This window comes from Penicillium waksmanii (genome assembly GCF_028829765.1).
Source record: "Penicillium waksmanii strain IBT 27052 chromosome Unknown utg000008l:1.0-5622682.0:1.0-5626561.0, whole genome shotgun sequence".
NCBI classification, from domain to species: Eukaryota; Fungi; Ascomycota; class Eurotiomycetes; order Eurotiales; family Aspergillaceae; genus Penicillium; species Penicillium waksmanii.
In genome coordinates, this window is record NW_026643254.1 from 4316090 (window position 1) to 4334836 (window position 18747).

At 48.8% G+C, this 18747-nt stretch overlaps 7 protein-coding genes across 7 annotated transcripts; 5 read left to right on the forward strand and 2 right to left on the reverse strand.

Moving 5' to 3' along the window:
- Window positions 1-608: 608 nt before the first annotated feature.
- On the forward strand, window positions 609-2204 carry N7481_009977 (putative UDP-galactose transporter; the record flags this gene model as incomplete). The annotated part of the gene is made up of 4 exons (XM_057269196.1): window positions 609-677; window positions 759-788; window positions 871-1845; window positions 1905-2204. The coding sequence occupies 4 exons, from the start codon at window positions 609-611 to the stop codon at window positions 2202-2204; spliced, it is 1374 nt and encodes a 457-aa protein (XP_057119873.1).
- A 665-nt stretch (window positions 2205-2869) lies between these two features.
- Window positions 2870-7857, forward strand: N7481_009978 (uncharacterized protein; the record flags this gene model as incomplete). The annotated part of the gene is made up of 10 exons (XM_057269197.1): window positions 2870-3104; window positions 3156-3302; window positions 3358-4372; window positions 4436-4617; window positions 4670-5358; window positions 5405-5980; window positions 6035-6186; window positions 6237-6320; window positions 6362-6844; window positions 6906-7857. 10 exons carry the CDS (start codon window positions 2870-2872, stop codon window positions 7855-7857), a joined length of 4515 nt encoding a protein of 1504 aa, XP_057119874.1.
- A 724-nt stretch (window positions 7858-8581) lies between these two features.
- N7481_009979 (uncharacterized protein) lies at window positions 8582-10369 on the forward strand (the record flags this gene model as incomplete). Its single annotated transcript, XM_057269198.1, has 1 exon — window positions 8582-10369. The coding sequence occupies one exon, from the start codon at window positions 8582-8584 to the stop codon at window positions 10367-10369; it is 1788 nt and encodes a 595-aa protein (XP_057119875.1).
- A 370-nt stretch (window positions 10370-10739) lies between these two features.
- N7481_009980 (uncharacterized protein) lies at window positions 10740-11383 on the reverse strand (the record flags this gene model as incomplete). Its single annotated transcript, XM_057269199.1, has 2 exons — window positions 10740-11314; window positions 11371-11383. 2 exons carry the CDS (start codon window positions 11381-11383, stop codon window positions 10740-10742), a joined length of 588 nt encoding a protein of 195 aa, XP_057119876.1.
- Window positions 11384-13502: 2119 nt separating this feature from the next.
- N7481_009981 (uncharacterized protein) lies at window positions 13503-14543 on the forward strand (the record flags this gene model as incomplete). The annotated part of the gene is made up of 1 exon (XM_057269200.1): window positions 13503-14543. One exon carries the CDS (start codon window positions 13503-13505, stop codon window positions 14541-14543), a length of 1041 nt encoding a protein of 346 aa, XP_057119877.1.
- Window positions 14544-15138: 595 nt separating this feature from the next.
- Window positions 15139-15825, forward strand: N7481_009982 (Mg-dependent acid phosphatase; the record flags this gene model as incomplete). The annotated part of the gene is made up of 2 exons (XM_057269201.1): window positions 15139-15332; window positions 15402-15825. 2 exons carry the CDS (start codon window positions 15139-15141, stop codon window positions 15823-15825), a joined length of 618 nt encoding a protein of 205 aa, XP_057119878.1.
- A 461-nt stretch (window positions 15826-16286) lies between these two features.
- On the reverse strand, window positions 16287-18001 carry N7481_009983 (oxidoreductase, short-chain dehydrogenase/reductase family; the record flags this gene model as incomplete). The annotated part of the gene is made up of 3 exons (XM_057269202.1): window positions 16287-17348; window positions 17407-17486; window positions 17545-18001. The coding sequence occupies 3 exons, from the start codon at window positions 17999-18001 to the stop codon at window positions 16287-16289; spliced, it is 1599 nt and encodes a 532-aa protein (XP_057119879.1).
- Between the last annotated feature and the right edge of the window lie 746 nt (window positions 18002-18747).

Below are 18747 nucleotides of genomic sequence, written 5' to 3' on the forward strand. Positions count from 1 at the left end.
TTTCCCAAGAGCAAGGACTGTCACTGCTCGTGTTCGTGCCCAAGAGAGCAAAGAGCAAAGACCACAGACTAAAAAGAGGGAGTCGCGACCCCGTGATCCACACCGCTCCTCAGACAGCACCAACCCATTCCAACTGACTACTTACATCTTACAGCTTACTCTACATCTTACTCCTTTGCCCTTTATTACAGAGTACTCTGTACGGATATTTCCAGGGGCCTTCCTACCGTGACCTCATACCACAACCTCCGCTTTTCCTTTGTCACCCCAGCCCCCCGACCCACGCGGAGCTCCGCTGTGATCGTCATCCGAAGCCCTGAGGATAGGCCCTAGGCGGCAGATCGCTGGCGTGCCCCCTGCTTTAGCTGGTCGAAGTGTGAAAGTCTAACTAAGACGCTGCATCAGCCTCCGGTCTTTTCTGTCGCTCCCTACTTCTTGCTGCCTCCTCGATCAGTCATCTTCTTCTTGTCGTCCCCTTCCATTTTATCTCTCGCTGTATCGCATTTGTTCGCATTGTTTTTACTCCCCCCCCCGCGATTTCTTTCTTTGCGGAGAAAAGATACCCACCTCGTCCCGCAATCGCGACAAATCCACAATTTCGAGTCACCATGGGGGACCGCACACAGCGCCAACCGTCTTGGCTGCGAGATGCCACCAAGAATGTTCCATGGCTGCTGGTAGGGATCCCGCATTGACGCGTGCAATGTGTATCGCAATCCTCAAAACCATGTCGCTGACGTGCCCTTTCTCTGATGCAGCTCACGGTGCAATCAACGGGGTTTGTTTTGGTGAGTCTCTTTTCGCTCTATCTCAAGAGTCAAAATATTCCCCGCGCAAAGGACTGATTATTTCTTTTGCCCGCGATGACAGCTCGCCCATTATTCTCGAGTGATGCCCCCCGCCGGTGGGAAGCGATACCTGACCTCTACCGCCGTGTTTCTCAACGAGATGGTCAAGCTGGCCATTTCTCTTACAATGGCCCTCTATGACGTCTCCAAGGCCGCGCCTCCCTCGATGCCCGCCACATCTCTCTTCTTCTCCCTCACTAGCGCTGTCTTTTCGGGCGACAGTTGGAAACTTGCAATCCCTGCCGGTCTCGGCGTTTTATCCTGTTCGCTACAATATATCGCACTATCCAATATGCAGGCGGCGAGTTTCCAGGTTACTTCGCAATTGCAGTTCTTTACGACTGCCATTTTTGGCCTGATTGTTCTCCGTCGGAGTATCGCACCTCAAAAGTGGGGCTTACTCTTGTTGCTTCTCGTGGGCGTTGCCCTTGTTCAAATTCCGGATGCCAACTCAGATCAAATGACTCTGCAGGATGAAAGCGCGTCGTTGCATTTTCCCAGATCACTTGAAGAATGGAAGGCTGCCAAGGGAATATCGAGTAATCTGCACAAACGCTCTGCAACATACGAAGGCATTGAGGAGGATATTCAGACTGCCGACCCACACTTGAACCCGACATTGGGTCTGCTCGCAATCATCGGTGCCGCGCTAGCTTCCGGCCTCGGTGGAATTTACTTTGAGAAGGTTCTCAAGGACAGCTCAAACCACACTTCGCTGTGGGTGCGCAATGTTCAATTGGCAATTTACTCTGTGTTCCCAGCACTCTTCATTGGTGTCGTTTTCCGCGACGGCGATACCATCTCCAACGATGGCTTTTTCCAAGGCTACAACTGGGCCGTATGGACCACCATCGTGGTTCAAGCCCTGGGCGGTATATTGTCCATATTTTCCATCAGCTCTTCCCAGAGAGATCCCAAGTCGCTGGCCACCACCATGAGCACTGTTTTAAGCATTCTTGCAAGTATTTACTTGTTTGATTTCGAGCTCACTGCAAGGGTAAGGGCCCATGTTCCCATCATTCCCAAGAAAAACCATACTGATAATGTGAGCTTTAGTTTTTTGTTGGCTCTGCTGCTGTTTTGGTCGCAACGCACTATTATGGGAACCCGGGTTATACCTCTACAGGCGTTCGGCCCCCTCCGATTCGCATTGATGCATACGAGAAAGATAGCGGTGCTGACAGTGGATCACCCGTGTCTAACTCTCCCAACGAATTTTCGATCAAACTGCCCAGCACTCCGTTCTTGTCGGATGGTCTCTCGTCCTCTCGTCCTACCTCTCCGAACCCGAATCACCACACTCGTGTTAGTTCTAGCCGGAACGTGAGTGGGAGCAGCTACTTCGATAAGGAGTAGCTGAAAGCCGGCTTGAACTCCACTGGGCATCCCTCCCCTGATTACGGTGATATGATTTGGACGACTGATAGATACGATTAAGCCTGTGGTCATTCCACATATAAGAATTCCCGATATTCCGCCTTCTACCTAGAGGCAGATTTCTTTGTGAGCGTGTTTCCTACATCAGCCCCCCGGGGCTTCGGTCATGTATGCATATAAAGTTATTGTGATATTTAAAAGAATTTGCCGTCAATATTTCACACTTTTGTCAACTTAGCCCAGACCTCCTTCAACATACTAGTAGTTGCTGATATCTCCTAGGTCAGCCGGGATGAGGACTATCAGGCCCGGCTGCGCGACACACTGGTTGACCACGCGCTGCCCAAATTCTGTGATGGTGTGCAACTGAGATTCTGCATATCTCATGTTCGGGCGGGGAGTCGTCGCTCTACCCCATTCAACTATCCTGTGAAGTATAATCTATTCAAATTGGCAGATAAAAAAGTAATTGTGCAATCGCGTGCGAGGATCCAAGGCAACACCGACGAAGATTGTCCTGTAGGGTGAAGCCTACAACTCCCCAACTCGGAATTCCCGTGACTCTCCAGTCCCGCTGGTCATGCCTCGCCTTCCAGAATCACCGCAACACTCACCAATTCGATTCCTAACTCAGCCCTGCAACCATGCGAAGAAATCCATACTCTCGATCAAACACATTTGATTCCTCGCAAAAAAGGCGTCGCATCGACACTAGCTCAGCTGGTACCTCTCGGAACAATAGGGCTGGGGTCATTGATCAGAAGTTGATCGAAGGATCTCATCAACCACGGGTCTACGACTCTCGTCTTCGAAATTCTTCAGTCATGACCTCTCCCGAGATTGGCCCTTGCGATGGAGACTCTCAATTAGATGCCTTTGGTAAGCTGTCAACTGCCAATGAAGACGCTCGATATCGCTAAGACTCATGAGACCTCGAGCTACTTGCATCCGACTCCGGTATAGGGCCGACCATAACATCGGACACTCCTCCCGGGAAAGTCACTCCTCAGCAGATCTACAAAAATGCGAGCTTGAGCAATCAGGTTGCTCCGGCGCAGACCTCTCGTTTTTTCACCCGTAAGTTCTGTCACTTTCAGATGGGCGAAGTCACCATTAAACTGATACCCAACAGCAATGCTCAATAATACGCCTCTCAGTGGATTGGGATCCAGTCGGCCCGACAATCGCTTCGGCCCCCCGTCCAGCCCGCTGGCTTTGATGCATCAACGAAAGAACAATTCGACTGAACGACGAGGTCAGCTGGAACATTACCGCGAAGAATCCGAATTCGATTCAACCCAATCCTCCTTGAAACACACAACTTCATTTCACCCAAAGACCAGTGCTCCTCTTGAATGCTCGGAAATTCAAGGACGGACTCCCTTTTCCAATATTCCCCTCTCGGTGCGAGGGATTATTTTGGTCCCAGTTTCGGACTTGTATGAGCAACACCGGTCGCTTTTCAGTTTTCCCTTATTCAATGCCATTCAATCAAAATGCTTCCATACCGTATACAAAACCAACGACAACTTGGTATTATCGGCACCGACTGGAAGTGGCAAAACGGTGATAATGGAATTGGCTATCTGCAGGCTTCTCAACATCTTGAAAGACGAGCGTTTCAAAATTGTCTACCAAGCCCCAACCAAATCGCTTTGCGCAGAGCGGTTTCGGGATTGGAATCGCAAATTCTCAGCCCTCAATGTGCAATGTGCCGAGTTGACGGGTGATACAGGTCACACTCAGCTACGCGGCGTTCAAAACAGTCAAATCATAATCACAACGCCTGAGAAATGGGATAGCATGACACGCAAATGGAAAGATCACATGCGGTTAATGCAACTGGTGAAGCTATTTCTGATCGATGAGGTCCACATTCTCAAAGAGTCTCGAGGTGCTACGCTTGAGGCTGTCGTATCACGAATGAAGAATATTGGATCGAATGTTCGCTTTGTTGCCTTGAGTGCCACCGTTCCAAACTCGGAGGACATTGCGACCTGGCTTGGGAAAGATGCTACTACCCAGCACGCTCCTGCTCACAGAGAGCACTTCGGGGAGGAGTTCCGGCCAGTCAAGTTGCAGAAATTTGTATATGGGTATCAATCGAGTGGAAATGATTTCGTATTCGACAAGATTTGTGGCTCGAAGTGAGTGATCCAAAGAGAGCTTCCAGCAAAGACTTATTATTTCTAATTAACCATGCCTTCTAGATTACCTGATGTTATCGGCACCCATTCTTGCCAGAAACCAATGATGGTTTTCTGCTGCACTCGGAACTCGTCCGTTGCAACGGCCAAAGACCTCGCTCGGTTGTGGACAATGACAAATCCACCTGCAAGACTCTGGAAAGGGCCCACCAGACATATCGAAGTCCACAATGAAGACCTGAAAGGTATGGATTGATCTTCGGATTTCCTTTTTGGATCCATTCTGACAGTCCACAGGAACCGTATGCGCAGGGGTGGCATTTCACCATGCCGGACTGGGCCCAGGAGACAGGCACACCGTTGAGAAAGGCTTCTTGGATGGACACATCAATGTGATATGCTGCACCTCCACTTTGGCGGTCGGGGTAAACCTGCCTTGTCACCTCGTGATTATCAAGAACACAGTTTGCTGGCAAGAGGGTGGCTGTCAGGAATACTCCGATCTCGAAATGATGCAAATGCTCGGTCGTGCCGGGCGACCTCAATTCGACGATAAGGCAACGGCAGTCATTTTGACTCGAAAGGAGCGCGTTAATCACTACGAGAAACTGATTGCAGGTTCAGAAAGTCTCGAGAGCTGCTTGCACCTCAACCTCATCGAGCATCTCAATGCGGAGATTGGACTGGGAAATGTGACCGATCTTGAGAAGGCAACGAGATGGCTTGCCGGGACTTTTCTCTTTGTACGACTTCGTCGGAACCCGACCTACTACAAGCTCAAAGAAGGGGCGAGCGAGGAAGATGAGGAAGAGCTTCTACGTCAGGTCTGTGAGAAGGATATCAAACTTCTTCAGGAATGTGGTCTAGTTGGGACAGACGGACTGCACTCAACTCAGTTTGGAGAAGCCATGGCTCGATATTACATACGTTTTGAGACGATGAAGATTCTTCTCTCCCTGAGCCTAAAAGCGACAATGTCTCAAATTGTATGTGTGTCCCCCGATGATCATGAAGTTTTACTAATGAAAAAAGCTGGGAGTCGTTGTTCAGGGGGAAGAGTTCCATAAAATCCGCTTCAAAGCTGGCGAGAAGCCTCTTTATCGGGAAATTAATAAGGATCCCGGGATTCGATTTCCAATCAAGGTTGAGGTTTCTCAATCGTGTCACAAGATCTCACTCCTGCTTCAAGCAGAGCTTGGCGCAATCGACTTTCCCAGTGGTGAGCAATTCCAGAAGCACAAGTTCTCGTTCCAACAGGAAAAATCCCTGGTCCTCTCTCATGTCAATCGATTGATTCGCTGTGTTATTGATTGCCAAATTGCACGCGAGGACTCAACAGCGATTCTTAACTCACTAGAGCTGGCGCGCAGTTTCGGTGCCAAGGTGTGGGATCACTCTCCGCTTCAAATGAAGCAAATAGACCAGGTCGGTGTTGTTGCCGTGAGAAAACTAGCTGCTAGTGGGATAATGAGCCTCGAAGAGCTGGAGTTCACCGAGCCTCATCAGATTGAAATGACGCTCAGTAAGAATCCTCCATTTGGGAACAAATTGCTGGTGCGGGTGAGGGAGTTCCCGAAACTGAGGGTCGCCTTGAAGATAACTGGAAAGGTTCGTCAGGAGATCACCGCAAGCATCACTATTGTTGACTAACATGCAGAGCAGGAGGTCACAACCGAAGGTGTCAAAATTCGATTCAAGCAGGAAGTGGCATTTATGAATACGAAAATCCCGACATTTTTCCAGCGACGACCCATCTACGTTTGCTGCTTGACTGAAACATCTGACGGTCAACTCATCGACTTCAAAAGAATCAGGTGCGTTGGAGCAAAATTGGAACATGCGAAAGGAACTAATAATTGCATAGTGCGAGTAAGCTCCAAGAGGGTCTGGAGGCCAATCTCGTCGCGAAATTGCATGTCCCGGGCCAATTCATTATCAGCCATGCCATGTGCGATGATATAGGTATTGAATCTTTCCAAGCTGAATTAGGCCCGATTCTAACTTCCTATTAGCGGGTACATTGAGGCAAGCCGAAATCAAGCCGGAAGTTCTTTCCTTCTTGTCACGTCCAAAAATCAAAAGCCTCGTGTCCAAAAGCTCGCAACTTCCCGACACCAGCAACTCAGACTCGATTGACCGCCCAGATGCCTCTCAAAGACAACACAAATCCAAGGCGAGTCACCGAAAGGATGATTTCGAAGGTGATGACTTAGATCTGGATGACTTTCTGGAAGCGGGTTCACTCGAGAAGAAAACGAAACAGGTGGAAAAGGCACCCAGTCATCCGACTGATGAAATCGAGTGGATTTCGATTGGCAGCACCCCCAGTCCACCTCATCATGCTGCAAATGCATCCCGAAACAACGATGAGGAGTGGACAGCAGACATGGGACCGCAAGAGGAAGACTATGAGCCCGTCCGACACGCCAACGGGAACTGGGCATGTAACCACAAATGCAAGAATAAAACGAGGTGCGCATTCAACTTGAGAATAAATACCTGGAAAATATTTAGTGAATGCTAACTATCATAGTTGCAAACACTTCTGCTGTCGAGATGGTCTTGAAAAGCCCCCGAAGCCTGGAAAAGGCAAGACTACCGCGAACCTCAAAGCTCACGGTCGCAGCCAATTGACTTTACCGGCCAGCATTGGCGAAAAGAAAAATCCAAAAGACAAAATTTCGGCAAAGGCAAAGCAACCTGCCAAACGAAAGACCACTCAGCTGTCGGAATCGAGTACCTGGCCCTCGGGCCTGCCAAGCAAGAAAAAAACGAAACAGACCCAGATCAACTACAAACAAGGCGGCAAAGGCAATCTTCCCAAGTTCAAAAAAGAGCGACCAAAAAGTCCTTCCAGAATCCTGTCTAGTGATTATGGAGATGATGGACTCAGTGATCTGCCATCGCCGTCAACCTTTCTAGAGTCTATCGACTCCAGCCTTTTGCGGCCCGAGTCTCCGATGATGGGCTTATCACAGCCTAAAGAAACCGAGCAAATGTTCATCGATCCTTCCGTTCTAACTCTTCCAGGCTCTGGAGTACCAAGCGAGGTGGACACTGCTCTTCAACTTGCGTCTCCAGCAATGGGAAGCTCAGAGGCCAGGACAAACCCACCAAGCTCCTCATCACAACAAGAAATTATTGATGGATGGGTCAGTACCTTGTCAGAATCCACCCCGGGGATTTTCACTTCACCTGCAGCACTGAAAAGCTCTGCTGCTACTGCACCACTGTTGACGTCTCCTCAAAATATGGTTCGCTCACCGAAGGGGAAGGAAAGAGTCATGGATATGGCCCTTGAAGATCTAGAGCAGCCGAAACTCGATCAGTATCTCCTCATGGATACACTCCATGAGATACTTTCAGTACCAGCTGCCAATGCCCGCTCGATGGACAATGGAGACGATGAGCACCCAGGAAATGGATGGGAGGATATTGATCGGATGTTGTACGAGGAGTACAAGAATATCGTGAATTTTTATTGAGACCCAAGTTCTGGAACGGTATCTCGGATCTTCAGAATCCCCGCTATGTTCTAAGAGAATGTTTAGTGGCGGGGATGGTGGTATGTGGGTTAGTTATGGTCTTCCTTTATGGTGTATAGAATATTTTAATATAGTAAAGATTCCAGGCATTATGCTTAGGTATTATTCCATGACCGTTATGAATGATACTGAAAAATCATCCTTGAACTTTCTTTTCTCTGTCAGCGAAACAAAAAAGGAAATCAAACCACCTCCGCCCTGAGCCCGACTGCTTAGCCTAGACTTTAATCCGTTCGTCACAACGAAAAGATGCTAGCAGGACAGCTGGACCGGTGTTTGACCACCTGAGGCGAGACCTCTCTCTTTCCATTCCATCATCATAGGTCTAAAAAGAGTGTGTATCCATCGATCTTTTCCCATATCTCTGACCCTCTGCTCCCATCAGCCCATGTATGTTAGTACGACCATAGTTTGTGCAGAACAGAGATTCTCATTCATTTACCTTCACTTGAAGCAGGAGTACTAACTTGACGCAACAAAATTTAGCCCCCATGTTTGATCTGTGCCACGCGGGGATTAAGTGGCATCGGCCCCCACTCTGGGTGGTGTGCACTGCCCCTGGCGCTAAAATCCAGGACTTCAAGCTCACTTCAAGGCTCATTATGAGTCGTGTTTCCTAGGCACGTGTCCGGCCAAAACCAGAACACTCTTCGTCGGCCATCCAATGCTTGACATGAGCCGAGTCAGACCACCCGCAAGACGCAGCAGAGAAGAGGAATCTTCGGAAGAGCAAAAGCAACCATTTGTTGAGCAATCCATAGACGAAGATGAAGAAGAGCAGGGTCAAGATTTTGACAAGGCCAGCGCGACGCGATATGGGTGCATTGCCGCTATATTCATAGGCGTGATTCTCTCTCTTGCTTGTTTGATTTCTGGCATTTACCTCCTCGTGACGGATAAGGCAAAGCTTGGCGCTTCAATTTCAATCTCCGATACGAGTCGCGAGGTTGTCTCGTTGGTGATTAACGTTATCTTGGCACTCTGTACTGATGGTATGATGTTTATGCATTCTGTCTGTTTACGCTGGGCATTGTATCGCGAAGGACGTCTGGAGTTCAACACCAACGTTCGCCTTTTCACCAGCGCCAGAGTATTTGGGCCGAACAGCTGGTACATCAACCTAGTAGCACTGAGCTGCCTGATCCTGTCATATGCGTCCACATCCGTTCTTTTTTTGTCCGACGAAGCCGTTCTATCGTCTGCGTACGAGGAGCAGGAATCTTCCAGTGACCCAGTTTTGGTCAACGCCACGGCTTTAGTCGCTCTAGGTATAGGCCTGGCTGGCCAGGCTGTTGTCGCTACATGGTGTTTTGTATCCAGCAAAAGGTTGATTCCAACATGGAGCGCCAATCCTCTCAATACCGCATTGGCAGCGGTCCAGAAAGGTGACATTTCTCACCGTCCCGGGAGATGTATGCTATCAGTACACCAGCGAAAAATGCAAAGCCAAGAGACATACCCTTTGCAACAGCAAGGAAACATGTTCCATGGAAAGAATCTAGTGCGATACATTCTTGTTTTGCTGTGGTCTCTCGCACTTCTGGCTATTGCGTGGCCAATCACTATCGCTGCTGTTTCCAAGTCTATCGGTAACGCTAGTGCTACTGGTCAAGCATCCGAACCTTTATGCTGGAAGCTCGGATTTAAATGGGATCAGAGTAGCTTGGCCTGCTCACGGAACTATGTGACATTGTCCTTTTCCCCTTACGCCAATGACCATAAGCCCAACTCAGCAATCTTCTCATACGGCACTGAGGCCGTCCTTTGTGTCCTCTTTGTCTGTCTTATTCAGGGTATTCAGACCATCGCACTGCATTGTTTGGAACTACTAGTCAATTTGTCTAGAGATGAAGGGATATGGCGACAAGCTCATCGGAGTGAAACAAAAAACGCTCCTGGGACACAGTTAGTCACGAATCCGTTTCGCGCAGCCGTATCAAGTTGGGAAAACGTGTTTCTGTTCATATCCAAAGCATTGATGCATTGGATAATTGGTCAAAGCCTGATTCCATCTGTTGTCGTTGAAGATTCCAAGAGCTTTGAAGATTCCAGGAGCTTCGAATCCATGGCTTATACTTCCGTTGACAACCTGACCAGTCTATCGTTGAAAAATGGTTTCCAATTTGATATGGTCTACTCGCGGTTGATTATTTACGCCATATTATCCATTATCGTGGCCACGGTAGCGACCTTTTTGGCCCTTAGGAGACCGAAGGGCTGTCAGCCTGCCGCGTTGGGCCACTTGCAGACTCTTGTGAATCTCGTCGACGATTGGAAGACAGATGGCAATGGCCGGATTTGGTGGGGAGATAAGACCTCGCAAGAAGGGGATCAAGTGCGGCATGCTGGAACATGCCGGGACAAATCGATGGTTGGACCGATACTATGTACTGCGAAATATGCCGGTAGACGATTTGAACCTCGGGAGCGGCCATTCTCGGTGGTCATTTAGAAGAGATATTTGAATCTTATTAACATACATTTGCTTGGATTCAATCTGCCACGTATCTTTTTCCATGGTCTGATATGTTGTCAAGGGGTGAAGGCTTTGATAAAATGGAGAGTTCTCGTAGCCTCAAAGAACGTGGCGTTGGTGGTCATTAGAGTAAACGAACGGAGAGCCTCATAGCCGGTAAATTGCCATATTCATATTCTTTGACTAGGAGTGGAGATAATATGTATGGGAGAATTGAGCAACACTACGGCACCGCGAGATAGGTAAGTTTACATGGCGCAACAATCCGATATTGATCAGATCTCCATCAATAATTCTCAACGTCATCTTGTGCAGACATTCCTTCAAGAACCTTTTTCAACTTGGCCTATGCAGCCCGCAGATCGCCCGGAATGGCATGCATCAAGTGAGGAAACTGTTGGCGCTGAGATACCAGGTCCCGACATTCACTAGCCTGATGTGAGACATCATCCAGGAGACGGGAATATTGGACCGAAATCGACATGAAGGTTTGGCAGTTTTCCACATCAGGCAGTCGGCGTAGAAGCTCATTGACATTCAGAACGTCTGTACGTAAGGCATCTACGCTAGCGAGAAGCTCGTCTGAATCATGTTGAAGTTGGGAAACGACAAGTGAGAGTTCTTTGTATCGACGAGAGTGATGGTTGTATTCCTGGAGGGCTCCAGCCTGGTCAATTGAAGATGCAAGGTGCTGTATGCCGGAATTCAGGGACTGGACGGGGAGTCGGAGTCCACGTTCTGGTGCCACGAGATGCGCCTTCCTGATTTTCAAGGATTCACATTGAACTTTCTGGAAAGCGTGCAGCTGATAAATGCGGATCAATTTCGCATCCCGAGACAGCGAGTAGAAGCCATCTGGAAGTGGGGAATCACGTTCAAGCGTAGTGGTGGTAGAGCCGTGGTCATCAATTTCGATGTCTTCTGTGGCCTGTCAGACTGATAACGTCATGTTTGGGAGGGAGAGATTTTAGGAGTACCATTAGTATCCATGATGCTGGATTAAATTGTATCGCTGTCTCAGATGGGAGGATTCTGTAAGTTAGTGATGTGGTGAGAGGAGGAGAGGAGGAGAGGAAGATTCAATATGAGTGTGTGATTGAGGAAGGTGCAGGCTGTGGACAAGAAAGTGGAAGTGGAAACTTGAAAGTGCGATCACAACTACAGAGACTACTAGTACTCCTACTAACAGTAATTGTTGATATCCGGAGCCGAGGCACCATCCCTCCTGGAGCCTAGTTAATTATTCAAGCTATTTCAGGTTGCATCAAAGCAAGTCCAATCGGGTACTATATACGGAACAGTTACTATCAAGATACCTACTAGAATGCATTGATTCCAAGGTTATATATATACTACCTTTCTTGCCCAAAGAAAAAACTGCGAGAGTGTAACACGTATATTGAAGCTATTCCTGTCTTTCGAAATGAATACTAGTATATGCCAGCAATCCAAATAGAGCCTAGCCTGCTATTCTAAATCTGACCAATCACAATAATTTGCCCATCTCGACCGCTTCTCCCATATACACTATGTACCTAAGTTACTTTCTATGAAGGAACAAAAAATGAGCCTGACCCGATTTGAACGGATGACCTTGTGGACTGGAATCACACGCGCTACCGCTGCGCCACAAGCCCAATTGGATGAAGTTATCAATCATTCTATGATAATCATGTGGCCATGTAAATGTACTAGGCTGTGGCCAATGATATTTTAGCATCACATGATGTCCACTGATGGACAGAGTTAATTATTATAGAGTAGTCTGTCAAAAGGCCCCAAGTGTTGATGAAATCAATAGTACAACTATATACATACCATAAAGAGTATATCCAGCATAACGTATTTTTGCTAAATAACGTATAGATATATATAACAGCAACGTAGTTAGAATAGGGTCTTAAGAATAACTAAACATACAAGAAACACTGTAAAAGGTAATGCTATTTTGTAAGAAATTCTAGTAAGACGTAATGGTTGTTGAGATATTGAGTTGTAACCTTGGAACTTATCGCCTTAACTATGCGTATTGGTGCGCACGGCTTGCTTGGAAACACGGCTTGCATATAAATCACCTTATTACCTTTCTAGATAAAAGTTTGAACACCCCCAAAGGTATAAGGCACCCGTTCAGCCCAACTCAAGCTCTTCCATCTGAGAATTGACAATATCGCCGAAGTCGCGCCACATACCAGTAGGTGGTCTCTGTTGGAACTTGCCCCGCAGAGATGATCATACCCAGATTGATCAACTACCACAGACCGAATTTTCACGGATATAACTAGAAGTACTATTATACCCACGGGGTAACTGGAAGAGTTTTTTTCTTCATTGCTTAATCGTCTCTGTTTCCACTACCTCTGAATTAAGGGTTAACTATTTAAGCTTGATCCTACATATACTAGTATTGCCCTGATTGAAGTAAGATGGGTTCAATGACACCTGACCAGCATGCCCTAGAATTCGTCGATCGCGATCTACTGCGTACTAGATTTGCCAACGCCATGTCTTCCATGTATCGAGCTGAAGTGCCGCTGTATAGGGACCTGCTCGATAGTGTGCGAGATTAATGCAAAGATCCTCCAGTATTTCTTTCAAAATGGCCAAGATTATGATTCCTCTAGTCATGGAAGTATGAATAAGAAAGAGCATGTGGGCTTCAATAGCCGCAAATGCAAGTTTCCAAGCACCTTAGAGTAGTGTCTCATATAGTCCGTCCTGAGAATCTTATTCCTAATAAGGCCTGGCGGAAGGCCCCGTCAGTGGCCTTGGCAAGGCTGGGGATATGACCATCTTTGGATAACCGATGTTACTTATCGACATGCCAAGAGGGGTCGCTCTTCTAGGGGCTCGTATTCTGCCGGGCCCCGGCGTATGAGAAACTGATAATTCGCCGATCACCTCAGCTTTCAAATTCAGGAATGCGAGAAGATGCGGGCCTGTGGGCGATTTAGTAATAAATAAACCCACCACGTATTTAAGACATGACCGAGCTCGCTCTCGATCGCCTGGTGGATGTCATACCCAACGATGTGCGGGTTTTGAGAAACTGTTCTAAAGAGAGCCTCTCCCGTCATTCTTTCGGGCTGTATCCTACTTCGCGGCAAAAATGACCCGTCTCACGACTATCTTCACAGCGCTATTCGTGCTCTACTCCCTCCCGCTAACCTTGGCCTGGACTTTTGTCTGGAGAAATGCCACCGATATCGCCACCGTCGAGAACGGTACCAGCGCGCAGCGCTGTAAAACGATCGAGCAAGCTGAAAATAAGATTTACAAATTCGACGCAAAGGGCAGCCTCGTCCGCCTCTTCCTGTATGGCTCATCGAACTGTACAGGCGATATTATTGAGACATCCGGAGATAGCCTCACGAGCAATTCGACGGTTCCGATTCATGGGTTCGCGGTCATTGATCTAAAGGGAGCAAACACCAGCAGCAGTGGTGGTGAGCTCGCACCCTTTCCTGGAGAAGATTGGTTCAAGTCATCACCCAACAGTCCTGTGGTCACCGCCATGGGGAAAAGACTTGTCGCAGAAAATTGTGGGAAATATCGCGTGAGACCGGGGCCACAGTGGTCTGATATTGACCGGCAGTCCTATCAATGCTGGCAGGAAAAGCTGGGGTATAGCGATGATGATGCTGATGGGTGGCCCGGCAAGGCAACTTGGGACCAACTAAAGGTTCCTCTGACAGTCACGAGTGACCTCGGGAGCTCTTCCACGGCGACGAAGACACCGTCCAGTACGAGTGCTAGTACGAACAATCCGACGGATACATCTGCCCCGCATAAAGATACCTCTTCTAAATCGTCGCTTAGCGGAGGAGAAATCGCCGGGGTTGTTGTGGGATCTGTGGTCGGAGTAGGACTTATTGGGGCTGTGATCTATCTCTCGCGTCGGGTGGGCCGACGCGGTGCTTTGGCTTCTGGAGATCTCGAGCCAGAGCCACAGCCAAAGAGAGGCGATGGCCGAGTGGAAGAATCAAAAAAGCCATCGGTGGAGCACCTTCCCACGGAGACTGGGGCAGTCTCTATGAAGAAGGAGAATATGCATGTTGCTGAGCTTTCGGGAGATATGACAGTGGCAGAATTGAGTGATAGTCGGAGGGTCCTTGAGATGGGAGATGGGAGATTGTCACAAATAGGATGAAGTCGAGTACAAGTCGAATTTTTAATGCACACATCGCCGCTAATAGTCCATCGGTCACTGGTTGGGTGAAAGACATTTGGCTATATGCCTTTTAGTATTGAATCCTGTGTTGAACCCGTCCCTTAGATGGTTAGGAAAGGAATGGGAAGCTCAAAAGGAACAAAAATGGAGCCCGAGACCAAACATGATGGTAATGAAAACCGACCAGGATATCAACTTGAACATCAAGACACAGAAGGGTATTGTCTTCCATCCCGCGAACTTTTCCCACTAGGAGACCAAGCAGAGATAGATGCAATAAGCTCTATGGTACGCGAACTAGAATGATTTGGGGATATCAGGAATCAGGAATCAGTGGCAGTGTTGTATGTCGATTTTATACGGCTGTACAGTATGTCGAAGTATAACTGGAGTGGCAGTGGAGAAGCGTTTCCCCGCGGTGGAGTCCTCCAGGCTCTGAGTATCCCCGACTCCGAGTCTCTCTCATCCGGCATGAACTTGGCCTTCCTACCATTCCATTCCTTTCATCTACTCACTCGCTTACCTACTACAATCGCTACCACGCCAATTCAGACTTCCACTCGTTTACCCTACCATGCTCCGTGCCAAACGCCAAAATACCCACTCCCTCGAGGACTCCTCCGTGACCCCCGCAACTTTCACCGACGGCCTGCCCCTCCCAAAGCTGATCGCCTTCGATTTGGATTATACCCTCTGGCCCTTCTGGGTCGACACACACGTTAGCGGGCCCGTCAAGGCCCGCGACAACAATTCTCGCGTCGTGGACCGGTATCGTCCAATCCCTCCCTACCGCCCTCCCCTCTTTGATCTGATCTAACTCGAACCCTCGTATCACAGATGGGGCGAAGCCTTCGCATTCTACCCAGGCGTATCCTCCATTATCCAGGCTTGTAAGAGCCGCGCCATCCCTCTGGCCGTCGCCTCCCGAACCCAAGACCCCGATCTAGCCCGCGACATGCTAAAAGCATTACACATCATCCCTTCCTTCTCCGACAACCCAGCGGCGAATACGAAAACGAGTCGCGCGCTGGAATACTTTGATTTTATCCAGATCTTCCCGGCCAACAAGACGCAGCATTTCTCGCGTATTCAGCAGACTAGTGGGGTTGCTTATGAGGATATGCTTTTCTTCGATGATGAGGCGCGGAATCGGAATGTTGAGACGGAGCTCGGGGTTACGTTTTGTCTGGTGAGGGATGGGATGAAGCTTGATGTGGTTGATCGGGGGGGTTTGGGCTTGGAGGAAGAGAAATGGTATTAAGAAGAATGCGGATGGGGAACTCCCTAACTGAGGGTGTCTCCAGCTGTATATCCCAAGGTTGGGCTCTCAAGTTTTGTTGGATGACTTTAAGCATGGGAATTGTCGATGATTTGTATAGATTTGAAAGCTAGTTTAGATACCCGGTCGGAATTATATATGGACCTAACTTCAAGTTAAAAGAGCTTATTCCTACGAATTAAAAAATGATCGCCGGTGTGCGAGTGGTAAATTGGAAGTCAAGTGGATGATGAGACATAAATCTGGGATTGAATGGTCTCGGATCCAGCCAAGCTGGAAAGGAAGAAGAGAAGAATTCCAGTAAAGGTACTAGTATAAAAAGGACAAGTCTGAAGAGAAGAACAAAAGAAAATAAAAATACACCATCCATCGTCAATCATATTCATCCTTATCAAAACAGTCCAGCTCTTCCAAAGGTTCATTATGCAGGTGCGCGTCACCCATCAAGCCCCAGACCGCCAACTGAAGAGCTTTCGAAGCTTCTTTCGCTGGGAAATTGACTTTCGCTCCTCGTTCTTGCGGTCCTCGCCGCCAAGAGAGAGTGAGCTATGGAACCTCCGCTGCAAGTCGTCTAGCGCGCGAGCAGGGTGCCCGCGGAGGCCCATGGTCTCTGCGTTGGCCGCGGCCAGCACGGATTGGACATGGGGGTCGAAGATGGGATCGTAGGGGTCATAATGTTGATTATAATTCATTGTGTTGGCATAGTAGGCATTGTAGGGGGCGGGGAGATCGGTAGGTGAGGGTAGATCGGAAGGTGTAGGGAGCTCATAAGAAGAATCCTGATCCTGTGGCAGGTCGTAGAAAATACCGCGGTCACGTTCGTCGACCTGAGCCCATTCACCGTTTGCGTAGACGGGAGAACCGGGCTCTCCGATCTCGCTCTCCCCGGAGTAGAAGGTGGGCTGAGAAGAGGATGGGGGTCGTGGGGAACTGGAGAAGTCATGGCATCCATCTTGATCTACCTCATCAAGATCAGGATAGCTTCCAAAATGATGTTGCTCGGCGTGATGTTGCTGATTTTGGGACCAGTAGTTACGTTCGCGGAGAGAGTAGTCGGAAAGCGAGCGGACTCGATCGTGCACTCCGGGTGACGACGATGGGATATCCGTGGTTTGCATCTTGGGCGTGGAGCGGCTGGCAGGTAAAGAGGTGTAAAGAGAGTGCGAAGAGTAATGGGATGGCAGTGAAGCATCCGTGAACTGAGAGAGCGATGTTCGATCAAATGTTTGATCCGGAGAAAAAGTAGTGGTCGATATTTTGGAGTTGCGGCGGTTATCAGTCGAGAGAAGTGAGCAAGCATCAACATCCTCAATGAAAGAAACGATCCTGGCGACGTCCAGGGACCTCCGTGGGTTTAGAATCTCAAAGGATGTCCCGCCATGGGAGATGGTGGCGACGGCCTGCGTGTTGGCCAGCATCGAATCGGACGCTTGGGGGCGAGATAGAGGCGGGTGTTGAGCCTGGCCCCTATCTTGGGCGCGTTGAAGCTTTTCACGGAAAGTATTCTAGAAAAGGGTGGTCAGAGGAGGGAGGTCTTGTTTATCTATGTTTCAGGTCACTCACCAATCGCTTCCTGTTTGGTCTTGGACGGGTAGCGTGCTTTGAGACAAGATGAACTCGTGGAGCCTGGGGTTGATAGCCACCTGCAAACAGGTCAGTGCTTTGCGTCTTGCATAAAATTAAAATTAAGAGGTAACATACCAGTCGCAGGTTCTGAAACCTCGGGCTCCTGCTCGCTTCGCTGAGAGATGACGCTGTGCGAATAGGATGGCGATAGTGGTGGAGGAGTAGATGCCACCGAACAAACTGAGACCGCAGACGAGGGAAGCGATGTGAGTGCCGTTGGACGATTCAAATTCGAATTTGCAGTCTTTCGCTTCAGCGTTTTTTCTGAACGATCGACAAGATCGTCGACGGGCTCTGCAGACTGCGAGAGATATTTTCGGTAATCATGGAGCGATAATGCACCAGTGATCCCCGACTTGATTGATCGAGGAGGAAGTGATACCGCGTCAACAGGAAGGGATTTGGAAGGAGTGCATGGCGCATAAGCCTGGTGACCTTCTAGACATTGGGAGCAAAGCGAGGTGTCAGGCAGCTCGCCATCATCATAAACCCCGATTGAATCGACGCCACGGTAAGCTAGATCCTCAACCATTTTGGCTTTTTTTCTTCGTCTGTATGTATCTCTTTTTTTCTGTTCTTCTTCTTCACAATTGGCTTTTCATGCGGGGATTTGGGAGGGGGTTCGTTGGCCCGCTACTAGCGTGTTGACATATCAAATGCACACGAAGATCGGGAGATCAATCCAAAACGCCTAGAGTCTATACATCTGATTCGTCAGAGCGGGGGAACTGCAAGGGACCAACTGCCAGCACCAAAACATGAAAAAAAGAAAGACACGAGAGTGTTGGCTTACCCAAATAAGAATAGAACAATGCAAGGAAAGAAAGGTACGAGATGCAATCGCCAGCCACAGAAGATATAAGAAAATTATAAGGGCAGGACCTTCAAGTTTAAGGCGGACGGGTCGGAGCCGAGGGTCTTGTTCTCTCATCTGGATCTGGATATCCACATCTCCACTTAAGAGTGACGACGCGGTCTGGAACCCAGCTGGAGCCAGGAACAACTGGGTCGCGAGCGGACGAACCGGTGGTTCTACAATTCTGCGATTCATCATGGGCAGAGAATGGGATTATGTAGGAAGTGGTCGACGTCACACTCGCCCACTGCAGCGATCGAGCCTTGGGCAGAAGCCCCCAGCCCAGCCCAGCAAGAAAAAAAGAAATCATTGGAACAAGGGTGAAATGTCGGTCTGACCATGCGTGTGTTGTGCCAAAAGGCTAACCCACCCACCCTTCCCCTGTTGCCCTGGGGCCTGAGTGCCGAGTGACTGGATGCATC